General features: G+C 39.5%; 1 protein-coding gene across 1 annotated transcript; it reads left to right on the top strand.

Moving 5' to 3' along the window:
- The first annotated feature begins 69 nt into the window (after positions 1–69).
- On the top strand, positions 70–16073 carry CZH9orf85 (chromosome Z C9orf85 homolog). The gene is made up of 4 exons (XM_039567511.1): positions 70–210; positions 10132–10238; positions 12594–12707; positions 13510–16073. The coding sequence occupies exons 1-4, from the start codon at positions 109–111 to the stop codon at positions 13685–13687; spliced, it is 501 nt and encodes a 166-aa protein (XP_039423445.1). The 5' UTR covers positions 70–108; the 3' UTR covers positions 13688–16073.
- Positions 16074–18397: the final 2324 nt, after the last annotated feature.

An 18397-nucleotide genomic window follows, 5' to 3' on the forward strand; every position in this document is an offset into this window, starting at 1 on the left:
CGGGGCGGGGCCCCGCGGGCCGGAGCGCCAATGGCCGCGCACCCCGGCGGCACCGCCCAGCGCGGGCGGGGCCGCGGAGCGGTTCCGGGGCACGCGGCACCGGCCGGGATGAGCTCGGAGCGGGGGAACGTGGCGCGCACGCGGCCCCAGCGCCACCAGAACGCGCGCGCCTTCAAGAACGACAAGTACGATACCAGCGCCCGGTGCAAGGTAGGCGGGGGCGGGCCCGGGCCGGCTCGGGGTTGTCCCGGCGTCAGAAGCCGGCCCTCTGAAACCGCCGGAGCGGTGGGAAGGGTTTCTTGCCAAAGCATGGATAGGTCCTTCTACGGCCACTGAAGCCATGGCCTGTCCCTGTGAGGTCTGCTATCATGTCCTGAAAGGCGTCGGGATTGCAAACAAAGTCACGCGGCAGTGGATACCGAGGTACCGTTTTACTGATGGAGATACCGGGTCCTCCCACACCAGACACAGTGCTGCTAAGGGAGAATCGTTACAAGACATTTCAGTCAGTTGTCACTGAGCAAATGTGTAGTGTGAAACTTAAATCATACTTATGACCTGAAAGGACCTAGTTAAGCCAAAGAATTATTAAGAGGAAGACTGAAATAAAGCACTTACATTTGGGCAGTGAGTGCAGTAATTAAATGTACCATGGCGCATTATCCATATGACTTCTTGAAAGGTGTTTGGTCTTCTCAAGGTTTGGGACTAGTGGTCATAACTCAGGCATCTTGAGGTATTGAGAGTTTAGTTTGAACATCTTCCCCCCATCACACATATAAATGTCCAGCTTCAATTTGCATACTTTTGAGACAACTTTCATGTGTACTTTAATTTCTTTTAAAAAAAGAGGGGCTCTCCTGATTAGTTAGATAGAAGGGTGCCTTCAGCTAGTCTATTGGCACTTCTGCTACTAATGTTATCATCTTCACTGTTATTTCAGAAGACTCTTGTCTTTTTTGGTTCTAAGGAAGGGAAGGGAAATGGTCTACAATATATTCTTGAAACACGCTCTGTGCTTGTAGTTTTGGTAACATAATACTGGGAAAGGGTTGAAGAACACGCAGTGTGTCTGAGCCGTAACACCACCAAAGTGGGATGTTTCATCTTGCAGGCTAAACTGAGAAGGTGAATAAGACAAAAGAGAAGATGAACAATCTAGGAGAGCTTATCTGATGCTATTTCTGTCATATCAATATCCGTTTAACTGAACCTGCTTGGGTTGTCAAAAAGAGCTGGGAGGAGGGGAACATAGTAGTAAGTTAAAGCCTTGATGCCAAAGAGGGAGGTTTGGGCTTTTTCTGAGTTTGTTTTGGTTGGTTTTTTTAGTTGTTGTAGGACTGGTTCTGCAGGTTGAACAGGCTGCTTTCCTAGGAGTCTAAGCAGTGACAATATTATTTGTTGTGTGAGTCACTGCATGACCTCTGATAGGAGAGTATTTTCTGTCTGGGTACAAACATACACACACAAAAATATCCTAGAGAGTTGGTCTATCAGAAAAGTTTTCAAAGAGAAGCTGGATCCTGGTATCAGTTTTGTAACTGAAATAATCACTTTAATACCTACATGGCTGTTTTTCTGTTTTTCTTCTCTTGAAAAATATTTTATGTCCTGTAGAACTGGCTACACAATATCATGCACTCAAATAATTATATATACTTTTTAATGTAGCCAGGGTTTGCTGTGGACATCTACTTGTCTCTTTTTTCTTTCCATTTCAAGTAAATGATTTCTCTTCTCTATGCCTGCCAGTTCATGGAGAGGGCTGAGCGTGTGGAAGAAGCATCCTGAAGAACGCACTTCCTATTCTGGGGTTAGATAATGTGTGGTAAGGGGAAGGATACATTCCTTTTTCATGTGGCATACTGTCATGTAAAAATTCAAGTCCTAAGGTATCGTCGTATTTTTGGCATGATATTCCCCAATTCAGTGTTCCCACTGAAACTCTAAACCATGCACCACTCACTCACTCACTCACCCCTCCCCCTGCCTCTCTCCCTGAATAGCCCTGGAGAGGAGAATTGGAGGCACAAAAGGCAAAGATCACAGGTTCAAATAGGGACAATTTACTGGAAAGAACAAATGAAATAAGAAAATGAACAGTAACAGCAACAAAGCAATGACAATGTAGAAGAGATGATTCACACACAAGTGCTCACTGTGTGGGACCGATGGCCTGGTGGTACCAGACCACACCATGCTGTGTCACCTGGAAGGGACCCCTACCCCCATTTCTGGAAAATGATGTAAGGTGGTGTAGAGTAACCTTTGTGTCCTAGCCCTGACCCTCCTGGATCCTGGAAAAATTAACCCTGGCTTGGCCAGAACCAGGACAGGGATACACAGGGGTCATTATAATGATGACTAGCCCCATTTGTGCTGTCTGTGAAATTTGTAAAGAAGTTAGACTAGCAAAGATAAAGTGGTGATCAATGTCATTGTTTAGATATGGACTATGCTAAATGTTGACAGTTTTGCATCTCTGTCTTTTGTACTCCTGGATGATCAGATGTGTCATGGATGTTCAAGGTGTGATGAGGAAAAGGAAGAAATAGTAGAAATTCTATCACAGGACTGATACAGGTGTGGGGCTTACTCCTTTCTACCTCTCATTAGCTCAGTAGATCAAAAGAATGCTTAAATCTCCTCAAAGAGAGTGGCTCTCCTGTAAATCACTGTTAGACATATGGGGGTATTTGTATTTGCCCTGTCTACTGTTGTACACTCTTCAATGCAATACTATCTTGAAAGGCTGCAAAATGCTTATCAGCTTAAAATTTGGATCCTGCTGCTATTGTGCACTGCATTAGCAACGTTGATTATTTACTACAAGAGCTTCAGGTTGTACAGTGGGTGGAGTTGAGGTAGTTAATTATGGTGTTATTGCTGTTTCTCTCAGTGAAACAGTGCAGAGAAAATTGATCTAACAGTATTTTGACTTTTCTCTGCTGGCAGTCATTATCCAGTTGGTTTGTGGTTTTTTGAAATGTTTTATGCTCTTTATCTGACACTGACCGTGTCATCCATTTTCTAATCTTAAAGGCTACAGATCTGATTACGTGCAGAACATGCTAGAAGATCCATCTCTCTTTCCTCTAATGATCAGTCTTTACTACAACATTACCACAGCATAGCTCTGAGATAGGCTTGTTGAGGTGAAACATCCTTGCAACAAAGTACCATGCCTCTCTACTGTATTTGGAAAGCAGCCTACAACAATGCTGGAAAAGTTTGCGTCTTAGGATGACCTGAAGAAGGAATAGCCAGGACAGGGTAAGACACTGTCTTGTTAGTTATTGAATCTTGGAATTTGTTGATGGGTGTTTGCATTACATGGTATATTCCAGAATAGCTCTTTGCAGCACCAAGCTGAGGACTATACATTATGTTGTATGAATATACATTTTATGTAAAGTATATTACATAAGTCATCATGGAAGCTGCAGTAATTCTAGAAATGAAAGCAAATATCATTCAATGAGAACATTTAGAATTCCATACTAATAAGATGGTAAACCACAAAGTGATTCACATTTACACTAAAATTACTGTTTTGTTTCTCTGTTTCTTTATTTTCATTAAGTACACCCAAGATGATAATCCACATTTCCCTAAATTTCAGGGGTTATTAACTGTGAACCTCAGCTTTACCACAGTGTTGATGTCAGTTACTTTTTCAGCTGGGTGCCTGAATAAATCACTTGTTTTAGTGGAAACACTGGTTGAGACTGTGGGAAAACACTGGGAACAGAACAGCTGAATATAGAGCTTGAACGCTGAGTCAATAATCATGTTTTGAAGCACAGAAGGGAGATAAAGATAAACCGGTGGCCAACTGGAATTGTTAGATAACCATATTGCAGTTTTTTTAGATTATGTTCTTGCTGCAGCATAGAGTAGCTTGGTAGGCTGAAGTCTGCTCTCTAGCCACTCCTGTTACTCTGGGTTCAGAAGTACATTCAGTCTTGGGTTGTAATCTTTCATGTAGGGAAAATAGCAAATATAACATCTGCTCTGGACTCTAACCCAACTCTGGAGGTGGGGCAGAGAGTGAGAGAAAGAATGTGTGCGTAGGTGCAGGAGATGTGTCTGGTGTGTGTGTGTTTATGTGTCTTTGTGTATTTTCCATTCTTTCTGGGGGAGATGGTGAGAGTCCTTTCAGTGCTCTCTTAAATGCTATCCATATGTTGCTTAAATTTTTAAACAGACTTGATGAGAAAATATCTGTAGAAAAAGGAATTTCAAGTAATACTGATACAATATGTGAGCAAGTGAAGCTCTTGGGGGGAACAATTTCAGCCTGTGAAATGTGTATTAGAACCCTGAAATTTGGCATCTGGTAGCTCAGTTTCGTATTTGTCCATTTGCACTGACCTTCTGTAGCTGCTTTACAGTCATGTGCTGGAGATCCTGTGGAGTTTTGTTTTTCTGAGAAGTTAGTTGTTCAGAAATCCTGCATTCGTCCATGTGCTGCATTCATCCATGTGCTGCATTCATCCTTGCTGATTGAAGCAGTGTCACCTGTGTTTCTGTTTCTAAACAAGGAAGTTTATGTGTGGCATTAACATTACACTCATTTACAGCAGAATAGACCACTGATATGTGCTCAGTAGCAGGAATCTGCTTTCAATAGAGGAAATCAAAATACCCATAGGTTCACGTGTAATTAGAAGCTTACAAACAGATGGCGAAGCTTCTTTGAAGCCCTGTCATTACGTCTTGCCTGTGAGCATTTTATGCTAGTTTTAGTTAGGGATTATTTTGTGTGCCAAGTTATTAGGTGTAGGTGCATTCATTTGCTTTAATACATTCTGAACTGCTTTTGGCAGGTTGTTAGGTGATTTAATATTGGGTTACATGGGCAGAGGATGTTGGTATAGTGTGCACATGAAATATTTTGTGGCTTCATACTTTAAGACTGTTTAGATATGTCTGTATTGCATAACTGTAATTTCCCTGGAGCATGTATAGACATGATGTAAGCACTGGATGAGTTGCACTTGTCCTTGGAGCAAAGTACACTAAAGAAAAGAGAGAGCTATTGACTAAATGAGCATAAAGAAAACCCCAGAGAAACTGCTGCTACAGAAACGTAATATAACATGTTGGAGTTGTTTTCACACCAAGAAGTTAATTTCAGACCACAAGCACTACCTCCTATTTGTGTGTGAGGGCCTGACTACCTGCAGAAAAGGTGGTTAGAAAAGTTGGAAAAGAATAATGAAGTTTACAACCCTTGTTCAGGTCTTTGTGTGGGTTGTTGGGTTTTTTTATACCCTTAAGGGAAAGCAAGCTATTAAATGGGCAAAAGGAAGAAAAGATGAGTATGTGAAAGTTTGAACACTATAGAAAATATATTAAAAAGTAAGTTTTAATAGGAAAAGTAAGCACCGGAGAGGTTTCTTTTATTTTACTAGTGACTTCCCCATTCTGACTGGGAACTGAGAAACAAGAAAAGTTTGTCTTCCAGTTTATTACGAGAACTTCTCTCACATATTTTTTAGCAATTTCAAAAATCTGAAAAAACAGATTATTCAAGTCTTCCATTAGGGACAGTTTTCTTTACTTCTTCAAGTCTGCATTGCTTTTGAAAGTGGTATGTTACGGGTTTTTTTGGCCAGAGGAAATGCTGAATTAAGTGTAAAAAGCCACAGTAAATTAGAAACTTGTTTTAATAATAGTACCATTTAAATATCATGCTTTTTTTTTTTTCCTGAGCAAAATAAATCTAAAAGACAAACACAAGTTAAACTCTGTAACTGCTTTCTTTACATCAATCCATCATTCTCTATTGCCTTTCTAAACCAACTGCCTGATCGGGTTGTAGAGTTGTAGTCTCTCGTGTATTCAGCTGTGCTGAGCCAATGATTAATGACAACGCCCTGTATTGAAGTATCAAAATTGAATAAAAAGTACAGGAAATTGCTGAAGAGGAAGAAGATGCTGTATGTGTGCCCCTTAGAAGGAGAAAATTAGAACTTCAAAGCTGTTGTCTTTTTTCCAGTTTGTGACCTTCTGAGCAGATGCAATGTGATTTCTTCATGAGTAGCTGTGTAAGATTTGTGGTCTTATCATGTTGAAAAGTCCAGGCATCTTTATCCCTGGATCAGGATGCTTAATGTGATTTTTGACACACATAAATGTGATTATAGAATCATATAATGGTTTGAGTTGAAAGGGACCTTAAAGATTGTCTAGTTCCACCCCCCCTGTCGTAAGCAGAGACACCTTCCTCTAGACCCGGTTGCTCAGAGCCCCATCCAGCCTGGTCTTGAGCACTGCCAGGGGTGGGCCATCCTCAGCTTTTCTGGTCAACCTGTTCCAGTGCCTCACCACTCTCGCAGTAAAGAATTTCTTCCTAAGATCTGATTTAAACCTACCCTTTCAGTTTTAAGCCATCCCCCCTTGTCTTGTCACTACATCCTCTTGTAAAAGTCCCTCTCCCACTCTCCTGTAGCCCCCTTCAGGTACTGGGAGGTGCTCTAAGGTCCCCATTCTCTTCTCCAGGCTGAACAGCCCCAGCTCTCAGCCTGCCTTCATAGGAGATGTGCTCTAGTCCTGTGATCCGCTTAGTGGCCCTCCTTTGGACTTGTTCCGACATGTCCATGTCTTTCTTGTCTTGGGGATCCCAGAGCTGAATGCCTATGTGGTGTCTCACAAGAGCAATGTGAATGGGCAGAATCTCCTCCCTTTCCTTGCTGGCTGACTTTGTGGGCTGCAAATGCACACTGCTGGCTCATGTTGAGCTTCTCATCCACCAACACCCACAAAGTCCTTTCCCTCAGAGTACTCCCTGTCCATTCTCCACCCACCATATATTTGTGCTTGGCATTGCCACAACCCAGGTGCAGGACCCTGCACTTGGCCTTGTTGAACTTCATGAGATTTGTACAGGTCCACCTCTCAAACCTGTCCAAGTCCCTCTGTATGGCATCCCTTCCCTTCAATGTGTTGACCACATCATACAGGTTGGTGTCACTGGCAAACTTGCTGAGGGTACACACTCAATCCCACTGGCTTAATGCCTTCTCCATGTCCTATGTAACCAGGTCTTTGGTATCCTGAATCCCTCCTGAGAGGACCCATGTTTTCCTGAGTCTATCTTTTATCACCAATGTACCTAAAGAACCTTTTATTTCTTACCCTTGGTGTCCTTTGCCAGATTTATTTTGCCAGTACTTAACTTTCCTAACCATCTCCCTGGGTCTTTGGACGATTTCTGTGTATTCCTCCCAGGGTACTTTTCCCTGCTTGCACCCTCTGTAAGCTACCTGTTTAAGGTTCTCCAGGGAGCTCATCCATGTTCATCCATGCAGGCCTCTTGGTTTTCTTTCTTGATTTCCTCTTTGTAGGGATGCATTGCACTTGTACCTGAAGGAGACAGCCCTTCAATATCATCCAGCTCTCTTGGGCCACTCTTCCCTCCAGGGTCCTATCCCATGGCACTCTACTGAGGAGATCCTTGAACATGCCAAAGTCTGCCCTCTTTTAGTCCAGGGTAGTGATCTTCTTCCCACACTCCTCACTGCCCCAAGGACCTTAAAATCTGCCACTTCATGATCACTGCAGCCCAGGCTGCTCTTGAGCTTCACGTTCACCAGCCCCTCCTTGTTGGTGAGAGCAAGGTCCAGCACAGCACCTCTCCTTGTTGGCTCTTCTATCACTTGGAGTAGCCAGTTGTCATCAGTGTATGCTAGGAACCTCCAGGATTGCCTATGCCCTGCTGTAGTGCCCCTTCATCTTTGGCATCTTTGGCTTTTGGGATGGTCAGTGTTTCAGTTTGACTGAAAAAAGAAAAAGAAAAAAAAAGAAATGCATCACTGTGTGATCATTGTGTATTCTGGAGCCAGATGGTAAGAGTATTGGGATGGGGAAGAGCTTTATAAAGCTCCACTAATAATAACTATGCGTATTTCCTTGTTTCATAGCAAATATTTAGCAGAATTTGTAATAGGCTGCCTGTTTGATGAACTTTGCATTTGCTTCAGATGAGAGGTTTCTGAAGTAGTTCCTATTTCATTCTTCTGCACTGGGAGTGCCACATGCAGTCCTGAGCACGGCCTCTTGCATTCCAAGTGCTTTAGGCATTGCTGAGCCTGCCCCTGCATCACAAAGTGTCTCCTGACCCCAGCCCCAGCCAAGGACGCTGTCTTCATCCAGGAAGCTACCTGCTTCTTTGGAAAGACAACCATCTGCCTTCAGTTTAAGCTACTGCAGTCTTTTGGCATTCACTGGGTTCTGCCTTAGCAAAACTGAAAATAGCTGTGTTAATAAATGTATCCCCACCTGGAGAAACAAATTACAGTGTTTGTATCTTACTCCCCTCCTGCATTACCAGTCGATGCAAGTCAGGCGAGTGAGGGGGAGCGCTGGGAAGTTCTGGCTAGTTTACCAGTTGCCGGAAGCTTATGTGGGCTATACCGCTTGGAGTCGTACTCCGTGCTGGTCAAGCACTGAAAAGAAGGCTTATCTTTGAACTGCATGAGTTTTGAAAGACTGAGCACAGGCACTGCTCACAGCGGTTTGAATTGCAAGATATTGATTTATGACATATTGAATTGCTTTTAACAGATATCTGCTGAGAACTTACCAATGATTTTCTTATCTCAGAAATTTTGCGCATTAACAAATTGCTTGTATTTTTTTTGAAAATACATTTGTAATGCATCAGAACCACAGCTTTCTGTATTGAATATTCACGCAGTATGCAAAACCTTGTTTGGTTGGTTTCTTAATATGCCAAGTCTGCATTTGATTATTTAGGAAACAGCCAGAAAGCACCGCACCTTCAGTTAACCATATCATGGGAAAACTCGTACTGGATGTGTAAGTTTAATAAAAAAGGAGATAATGGAACACAAGTCTCAGAGTATAGTTTCACTTGAAAGTAGCATTTCCTCTGCCGTATACATTTTTGGAATATAATAAGATACTGTATTTTTAAAGCTTGGCTTGCTTTTTTTTTGTCTTCTGAATTGAAGTAGAGCTTTGTGGAGTAGTAGGAAGCTCTTGTGGGTCACAAAGGCAGGAAATTACTTCAGAAGATTCTGTATTCATAGAATAACCTTTTTCAGTTTATCTGTGAAAGAATAATATGAACTGTAATCCAGATTAATACAGAATCACTCCTTTTAGGTATGGTAAAAAGCAGACGTGGTTTAAACCACTTTAATAATGCAATGTTGATATGGTAGCCATTTAAAAACTACCTTTAAAAATACATATTTTATTACATGCTTTTTTAAATTGTGAAATTTATACTTTTAAATTTTTGAATGAATATGAAAATCCATGTGATAGATAACAGTACTGCTGGCCTTCTTAGATTGAGAAGAAACAAAATTAGGTTGAGCATACAAGGATGTTGCTTGTTGTTTAAGGTAAGAGTATGGTTTGGTATCACTTCCCATCTGAGAATAACTTCTCTTGTGCAGATACTACTGGCCAGGTGACATTTTATGTTTCTGAGAAAGTTAAACACAAAATGTTGTAGGAGATATTAAGGTAAATTTTTCATTGTCTTGAAAATAATACCATGGTTTAAATTACCATTTTAAGGATTTTGTCTTAGGTACAGAAAGCAAAAGTATTTTCCATAAAAGAAGGCTAGGATTAGAGAGAGACTGAATAATTTGACTGCAAGTAGTGTGTGGATTCTACTTCATTGTTATCTGAGAAAAAATCCTGGGACTGTTTAAACTATGTAGTATAGTAATAGCTTCAACAATAGTAAGTTATATGCTAAGTCTTGTAAGGTGTCTTCTTTGGACAAAAACTGTAATTCAGGGCTCATTTCTTCTTAAATCCATTTGGTAAAATGTCTAGAGATGAAAAGAATAAAATACCTACAGTAATCAATTATCAACAATATAACAACATAAAGAACTACTACTGTCAAGAATATTAAAATTATAATAATAATGTTAATGTAGTCTTTAACCTTAAGGTACTCTTTCCATTGAAGAAAATTGCTAGACCTAAATGTATATGAAATGCTTAATGTTAATATCAAGCAAACATATCTATAGTACTGTATTAATCATATAGCGGGTGAAAATGCTTTCTAAGCAAGATTATACTCTTCACTGGAGGAAGTCATCAATGTATTTTTATTTTTATTTATTTATTCAGAAAATAAATGCTAAGCTTCATGATGGAGTGTGTCAGCATTGCAAAGGTATCTTGGAGTGGCGAGTAAAATTCAGAAAGTACAAACTACTGACAAAACCTAAAAAATGGTGAGTTAAGATACTTTTTATTAATTGTTGATCATGTCATTTGTGAGCTTTTGGAAAATATTCTGGCTTTGGAAACTCATGAAAGAAGCTGCTGTTATGCAACATTTTTCAAATTTGGAGTCTGCAATGACTATATAGGCAATGTTAATTTTCTAATTCATAAGTCTTTTGTCTTAAACTTTTGAAGAGAAGACACAGAGGAAAAGCAATTGCTTCCCTCTTTGCTGTTAAAACTGGTTGAACTGTGGACCCATAAGTTTCCACGACCATCAGTGCATCCTCCTGAAGAAAAAGTCAAACCTGAACCTGTTGTAACATGATTATCTAAGTCTTGTTTCAAGTCTGTATTAGAGGGATCTGCACATCTCTTGACTTCTGTACTTCACTAATGTTTGCATTAGTGCAAACATGCATTTCATTACCTCTTAGCATGTTTGCTCCTTTTCTGTAAGAAACTATGATCCCAAGTAGTGAATGTTGACATTGTTTGCATATGGTTCTGTATTACTTGGTTTTGTATAACTGTATAACAAAGATTATAAATATTTTAACCTATCACAAACATAAAAATTATTTTAGTTTTCTGAGGCAGATGGTCTCTGCTTCCTTCTTATTTGCTCAGCTGCAGAGGTCCTTACCTCCTGTGGTAGCAGACACAGCCAGTGTTTCAGCAACAAAATATTGAACTGAGAGAAACCACAGCTGGGCTGTGGTGCACGATACAGCCACGTTTGTCACAGTAGCTTGCTCAGCATCTCAGTGTTGCTGTCAGTTACAAACTTCTGAAATACTTAGGAACTGCTTGAAGAGGTTTTGCGAATGTGTGTGCAGTTCCCTGAGCTGATGGTGTATTTTATTTTGGTTTTCAGTAGATCAAAAGGGAAGAAGTGTTTATTCATGGTATATTCCCCACTTGTGTAAAATTTTACTTTTTAATATGCAAACATATATGCAACAGGTATTTTGATGTTAGTAATCAGTTTCACCCTTCTGTGTAAAAAATAAATTATTAGGTAGAAGGCTTGCTGTATAAAAAATAAACATTCTGGGTTCTGTGCATCACAGATGAAGCTGGCTTTTGTGGTTTTTTAACTCTTTCTCAAACAACTATGTGCATCCTGTTTTTTTCTGAAACGGAGGAAAGCAGGCAAAAACCCCATGTAAATCAGGGAAGCATTGGAAGTAGGAAAAGTGACATTGTAGAACAGCAGCTTGTAACAGAATATGTGATGTTCTCCCTCATATTTTTGAACAAGGAAGTTGTGCTTCAGAGCATCCTCGCTTTACAGGTGATGATTTCTAGATTTCAGCAGTGCAGTGGCTGGGTGAGCCACTGTTCTGAAAGGACAAGACTGAAAATTTTTGGCAGATGAAGCTTCTGGGTGAAGTAAAAGCATACTAGACATTAAAAATATGACCATTTTTAAAAAGAATGAATTCTTTATATTGCAAGAGATGGGAATGGAGGACTTCTCTGTACCTCAACTTATCTTTAGTTTTTTAACATCTTTAAAATTACGAATGTTAAGTAGAACCACAGGCTTTCCCTACTTTATTTCAAGTGATAATTATTAGAAGTTAAACTATTTTTTAAAAGGTATATAAATCTGCCTTGCATTGGTAGTGCCCCTGTTTAGTATGACATGCCAGGGAAGAATTTTGAGGGCATGAGAACCAAGGAAATTACTTTCAAGACAGCAGTGTTACATGGGGTATATTGTTCTGGGTTATGTTCTCCAGATACACAAGACTTTAGAAATGTCACCTGAATGTTAAGCCATGGCATTTTGGAAATTGCTAGGTCTACAGAGTTTTATCATATTTTTAAAAGGAATAGCCCAAACCCTCTTCGTTATTAGGCTGGGTTTGTTGAGAATATTGTTCCATGCAGGCTTGTGTTCGTAGAAAACAAAGTCTAGCACTGACTCAGTTTATAGTCTGAGAAGTTCAAGAGGAAGTCATTGCAGTGTTTGAACTGTAAGCTTTTTATTTGTAAAATCGATGTACTTTTTTATGCCATATGCTACTTTTATCATCAAATGATCAAATCAAAAATGATGCAACTTCTAAAGTAAAAACTACCTACTGAATGGAATGGAAATGTTTCTTTTGTCAAATATAAAAATCTTGATTTAATGTTTCTTCTTCAGTACTCTTTTAAATAATGCTTCCTGAAAAAGGTAAGGGAGGGGGTGATTTTGATAGTGCTACTTGATAAAACACCAAGTGTTTCATTTGAAACTGACTTAAAACGTGTTGTTCCTCTTTTGTGGAGTGTGTCTATATTGTATTTGAATGCAGAATGTTTAATAAGTGTCCACAATATTTTTTTAATCATGTTTTCTTTCTCCACAGTGTGAAGTGCCTCCAGAAGACTGTAAAAGATCCTTATCATATTATTTGTCGACCATGTGCTGGTAAACTAGAAATTTGTGCTAAATGTGGGAAACAAGAAGAAATAGTAATTCCGTAAGTAGCTCACAGAGTACATAGTTTCAGTCCTTCAGTGTTTATTCCACTTGTAATAAACCTTGTTTGGAAACTGCTGAGAAGGTGTTGTGCTTTATGCTATATTCTCAATAATCCCAACAGGAATCAGTGAGAGTCATTTTCCTCACTTTCTTCAGATGAAACTAGGGGTGAAATGATTATTGATGTTAGTGGGGCTGAGCCATAAAAAAGTCCTACTTGGATAAGACATTTTAACACCAAAGGGTAAATTGCATATCTTCCTTAAGAGCAAAGCACTTCAAAACAGCTCTTGGTGCAGAGCATCATAAAATATGCATAAGCCAATTGACTGTTTGCATTTTGTCTGCCACTTGATGATTCAGTTACTAGTGAACAGAAGAACCAAACAAGGACTGATATTGAGCACAGTTAGCACAGTATATTTAGCAAGCTTTTGCCTTTTTTTATTCTTTTACTAGAGTTCTCTCTTTATTGAGCATGATACATAAAACAATCATTTACTAGTTTGTGACAATTGTCCAGCAGTTGCTTACTTGGTCAAGCTGTTCAAATATTTTTCTTTACAGTCTCTTCTGTACTAAATACTGTACTGCATACTTTTCTGTGTTTTATATCCTTCCTTCCTATTCAGTGTGATGTAACTTTAGGGACTTTTTTGCCCCTCTTCTACTTCTTCCCAACTCCTGCCATCTTCTGTCTTATATTGTGATGGAATGTCAGGAGAATATTCTATTTTCTGTCCCATTCTTGTTTAAGTTCCAGAAGTGGGTGGTGATGACATCCCTCTTGCTTTCTACAGGATTGATAAAGGACAAGACAGAACTGAGAGTGAGACTACTGAAAGTGGCCAAGAGAGCAGTAAGTTGAAGGATGAGCTGGAGTCTGATACAAATTTCAGTAGTGCAGACAGTGATGAATATTCTGATGTGCTTGAAGAACGATTTAAAAGTATGAATTTTGAAACAACAGAGATCTAAAAGTTTGTGTTTGTGCAAGAGATGATATGCAATCAAATGTGATAAACTAGTGTTTGCCTTAAACTGCTCCAAACCCTGATTTGACATCCAAGGTCCTTGTATGGAAATGTTGGCACTGTGTATAATAATGCTTGTGGGGATTTGTATTAATAAACATTTTTGTGTATTAGGAACAGAATTTCTTTGAAAAGAAATTCTATCTTTAAGCATAGTTATTTATTTCATACATGTAACATCTTCCTGTTTTATGGAATAAAGCCTCTTTGTGTAATTGTGTGAAATTCAATATTATGTGACCATTGGAAGTATTATTGCTACTTGGAAATCTACATCAAAGTCTAGAATAAACACAGCCTTGTCATGAAAAGGAAGAGCTAAACCAGTTTTAGCGGTTTTCTGAAGGAAGTACTTGCAACATTCTGTCAATGAATCTCCAAATGGCGTCTTACCCTTATGCCTGAGGGTTTTTGTTTTTTTTTTATTTTCCACAAAAACAGAAGCAAGTGTGTAAATGCCATCACCAGTACAGTTCATGAACAGTTAATCCTTATTTACCATGTATGAGTATGCATTACAGATTTGTAATTGTTGCTATCAATGTTTTGTAAAGAACAAGACCTGCAGACTGTTTAGAATTTCTCATAACTAGTCTCACACTTTCTTTTCATTTTCAGAATTCAGAGATTCCTCTGGATCTGATGTCGTTTTCTCTGATTTGAAAATACTTTCATTGTGGAGTGATGCTTATAGTTACTCCCGTCCCAATTTCTATTCCAGTGTTGATTAGGCTGTACAAAGAACTGAAGTTTATGGGATTCAGGATGGTTTGATTTCTTCTGTACTGTCTTCCTCTCTACATTTAACTGACAGTATATGTGTACATTAACCTGTGACATTATGCTATGCCACATCTGCTTTGGTGCTTTCCCTGAATAACAGTAGTGAGCATGGAAAAATTTGATTCTCAAACAATGTTTTTTAAATGCCCTTTGAGGAAATTCAGCTCTGAGATTGTTACCCATCCCTGTCCTGGAATGAAGGAAACACTGAAACTTAATCCTTTGGGTGCACATAGGCACCTGTGTCTGTCCTGTGAAGCTGGAAAACACCGAGAGGTGTTCAGTGGTGGAAAAGGAGGTTGTCAGGTGTGTTCAGAAGTGTGGATCTGAAGGTCATGTTTCACTGACAGGTAAGTCCTCCCAACAGGACAGCAGTGACATCTGACTTAGTGCCACATCTGTCACCCTGCCAGTTGACATCAACAAGGGCGGAGTAAACAAGGAATATCCCACGCACACAGTGCAGATGACCAGGTAGGAGAACAGGTAGAGGGAAGTTAATAAGTAATCTGGATTTAGCTTCAGAAAGGGTCCCTCTGAATGGGAAACCATGACTGTCACCAAAAGTGAACTTGGCTTTTGAAAGTGACATATGTATGGGAAATGTTCTTCCACTTGGAAAAAATTATAATGGCCTAGTCCTTTGTCAAAAGATGAGAGGAAATCCTGGAATGGTAGGAAAACATGTCATGGAACTGGCAGGAGCTGTACAATGAGAAAATAAGGGGAAGAATTCTCATATTGGTGACACAACCTGTCAGTACCAGGAGTGAGCAGAGCGACGCAGATAAACGATGTCTTGCAACACAGTACTAAAATGTTTGTACAGAGGGAAAGTCCTCTGCAGTCTTCATGTCACTCCTGATGCTCTGTTCAGAGTTGGTACTAGAGCTGATGAAACTTTGCTGTGGGTGAGCACAGCTGCAGTGGTGGCCGACTGGTGTTAGCGAAGCCTACCTGAAGACAGTTTTTGGTTCTGGCAAGCCTTCTGTCTTTGGTTGTCACTGGCTGAAGGATATACTGCTGGAAATAATTTCTGGAACACCATTTCCAGAGTTGTTGTAAGTCAGCTTACAAAATGGCAGCTTTGCAAGGGAAAAGGAGTTTGCATTTTACTGAAGACACTTCTAACATGAGTAAAAGGAACAGCTGTAATTTTCTTGTTTAATTTTGTCTGAAGTTAGGATATATTTGGAACTGCATTAAGCTGTTATAACTCAGACTATAAGAGTTTCTGAATATCAGGGGTTTGGGGTTTTTGTTTCTTTATGAGGAACTTATTGAACAGAGGATTATGCAGGGGTAGGACCCCTTTAAATGCTGATCTTCAGTAAAATCATATACAAATGAGAGTATTGTTTAAAAAGAAAGATTAAAAGTCATCAGAAAGATTTTTGAGAAGATCTTCAGGGTAGTCAATTAATGGAATGATTTTTAGAGTTTTTGATTGAGATTTTGAAAGCTTTCTACCCCCTCTTTCACAAATAATAATGAATTTGTATTTGTAAACGTTAAAGGAGAGGAAATAAAAATACCCAGTGCCTGCAGGATATTGAGATGCAGTTTAAATGGTATGACAGATCAAGGGTTTCAGGATTTGGACCTTGCAGTGCCTCACCAAATACATTACTGAAAAAGAAAATGATAGATGTTAATAATTAGTCATGTGAAGAATAATTGATGCATCACAAGTGATGCAGTGATGCTGCTGACAGTTGAGTTCCTGTTACCAGATTGCCCCTTAGGAGTGTCGTTTGTCATGACTCAACACTGAAGTAATGAATGAGATAGTGGTCTGCTGGTATGTGTGAGGCAGGCATGCCAGATGATTCTTATTCCACAAGGGGAAATGCTCATCATAGGCTGGAGCTGTCAGAACTCATCACTGTTGACTTGTACACATTTCTGGAAATCAAATTCCCATGTACAATGATTTCTTAAGACAACCTGGATTCATTGCAGTATGAGGAGAATCTGGTATGGACATGGTGCTACCTCCCAGCATAATTCCTTAAGAATCTTACTGGTCAAAGTTCACAGGCATCTCTGAGACATCCTATCATCAAATGTTTTGAATGATCAGGTGATGCAAAAAATATTGCCCAATGATTTACTTCCAGTTTTGCATGGGCTGGGCTTTTCTATTCTTCTCTTGGCTACTGATTACTCTGTATTCCTCTAAAATACTGAAATAATACCAGCCTCTGATGGTTTATAGAACTACTGCTTAATTAAGAAAAGTACAGCTTGCTTTCTCCCTATAATGGGCATGTACTTGGATGTTGAGATGCAAATCATAGCATTAGCAAGGAAAGTAGAAGAAAATATAGCAGGTCATCAAATGTGACCCACCTTGTAAACTTCTAGCCCTATAATTATGTATGTTTTCTTTGTTTAGGAGTTCTCATAAGTAAATGTATGCTGGTAGAAAATGCAAAATCGAGTGCTTATTGGAAGCACCAGCCTGACTTACAAAGTTAATGAGGAAAGCTTTGTAAGTGACACGGAGAGACGTTTTTCATTATCAGATGTTTAGGGAGCTGCTCACGCAGACTGCCAGCATCTCACTTAATTCTCCTGCCTACCTGTTATCTGAAAGCTAATACAACTCAAAACTCTTTGTGGAAAAGAAGGTATGAACTCTGCATGCATGCTTATCACATACAGTGAATTTGTAAAGTAGGATTCCTAAACTTTGAAACAGTTGAAGTGAGCTTTTTCTATGGATTGATAACATATTCACAGACAAATTACCTGTAGCAGAAGTGAAATATTTGGCTTATTTCAGATAGCAGACTTTTCTGTTGGACCCCCTAAAACAGTTAAGATGAAATCACATAGAAATTATATCTTTTTTTTTTTCCTTTTTTTTTCTTTTTTTTTTTTTCCCCCTGAAGCCAATGAGAAAACACCTATTTGTAATAAGAGGGGTGGCACTCATAATTCAGTTGTCAATAAGAAGCTTGAATTTGAGGATATGAAAACAGGAGCCAAAGGCATTAAGATTTTACCTGAATCTCTTCTTGCATTTCTGTCTGACATAACTTTAGAATCCCAAATTGAAAGTATCTGTAAACAAAAAAAGGCTTATGCCTGTTATAGAATGGCAGCACTCACTTGAAACCTCTCTCTTTTGGACAGCTTGCATTTTTGAGCCTCAAGATTGTAATATCTCTTCTTCACTTGACTTGCAGTTTCCCTAATCTTGTGCGAACAAGTATGACACCATGTGTCAAAACTATCTATGAAAAGTATCCGTTGTTGAGTTATTACTATATGTATCAACAGTGAAACTTGTAGTGTTATTGAACAGGAGTGGCAAAGCTACATGTGTAACAGTTTGGTTTGGTTTTTTTCTCATAGGCTCTGTCTCCTGACTATTGTGTTCCTTTTAGGGTTATTTCGTATTCTTTTTCCACAGCCACTGCACTGTGGAAGTTGCTAGCTGGCATGAGAGCTGATACAGCCTCTGACTGTCAGCAACAATGTATTACTCTGGGTTATTCCCAGCAGGAGGAACAGAATTGATGCCAGAACCGTAAAACAAACTGCTCTGCTTTGTAGGTCCATGTTGGAGATGGATGGTGTGGGCTTCATCAGACACAAGGGAAGCTTCTACCAGCTGCTCAGACAGAACAACCCCGTGGCACCCCCACTACCAAAACCTCGCCATGCAAACCCAATACAAAGTGATAATGTTTGTGAGATGTATGTGAAGTGAAATAAAGCCATGGGTCTTGGGGAAAAAGATGAAAAGCCCCACAACATTTTTAATAGTATCAGAGAAATGCAGAATAATCCCAAACTTTCCATTTCCAAGCAATAATTAGCCCCATAAAACCAGACTGCTTCTATTCTTTTTACCAAGAGC

The sequence above is a fragment of the Corvus cornix genome, chromosome Z (assembly GCF_000738735.6).
Source record: "Corvus cornix cornix isolate S_Up_H32 chromosome Z, ASM73873v5, whole genome shotgun sequence".
NCBI classification, from domain to species: domain Eukaryota; kingdom Metazoa; phylum Chordata; class Aves; order Passeriformes; family Corvidae; genus Corvus; species Corvus cornix.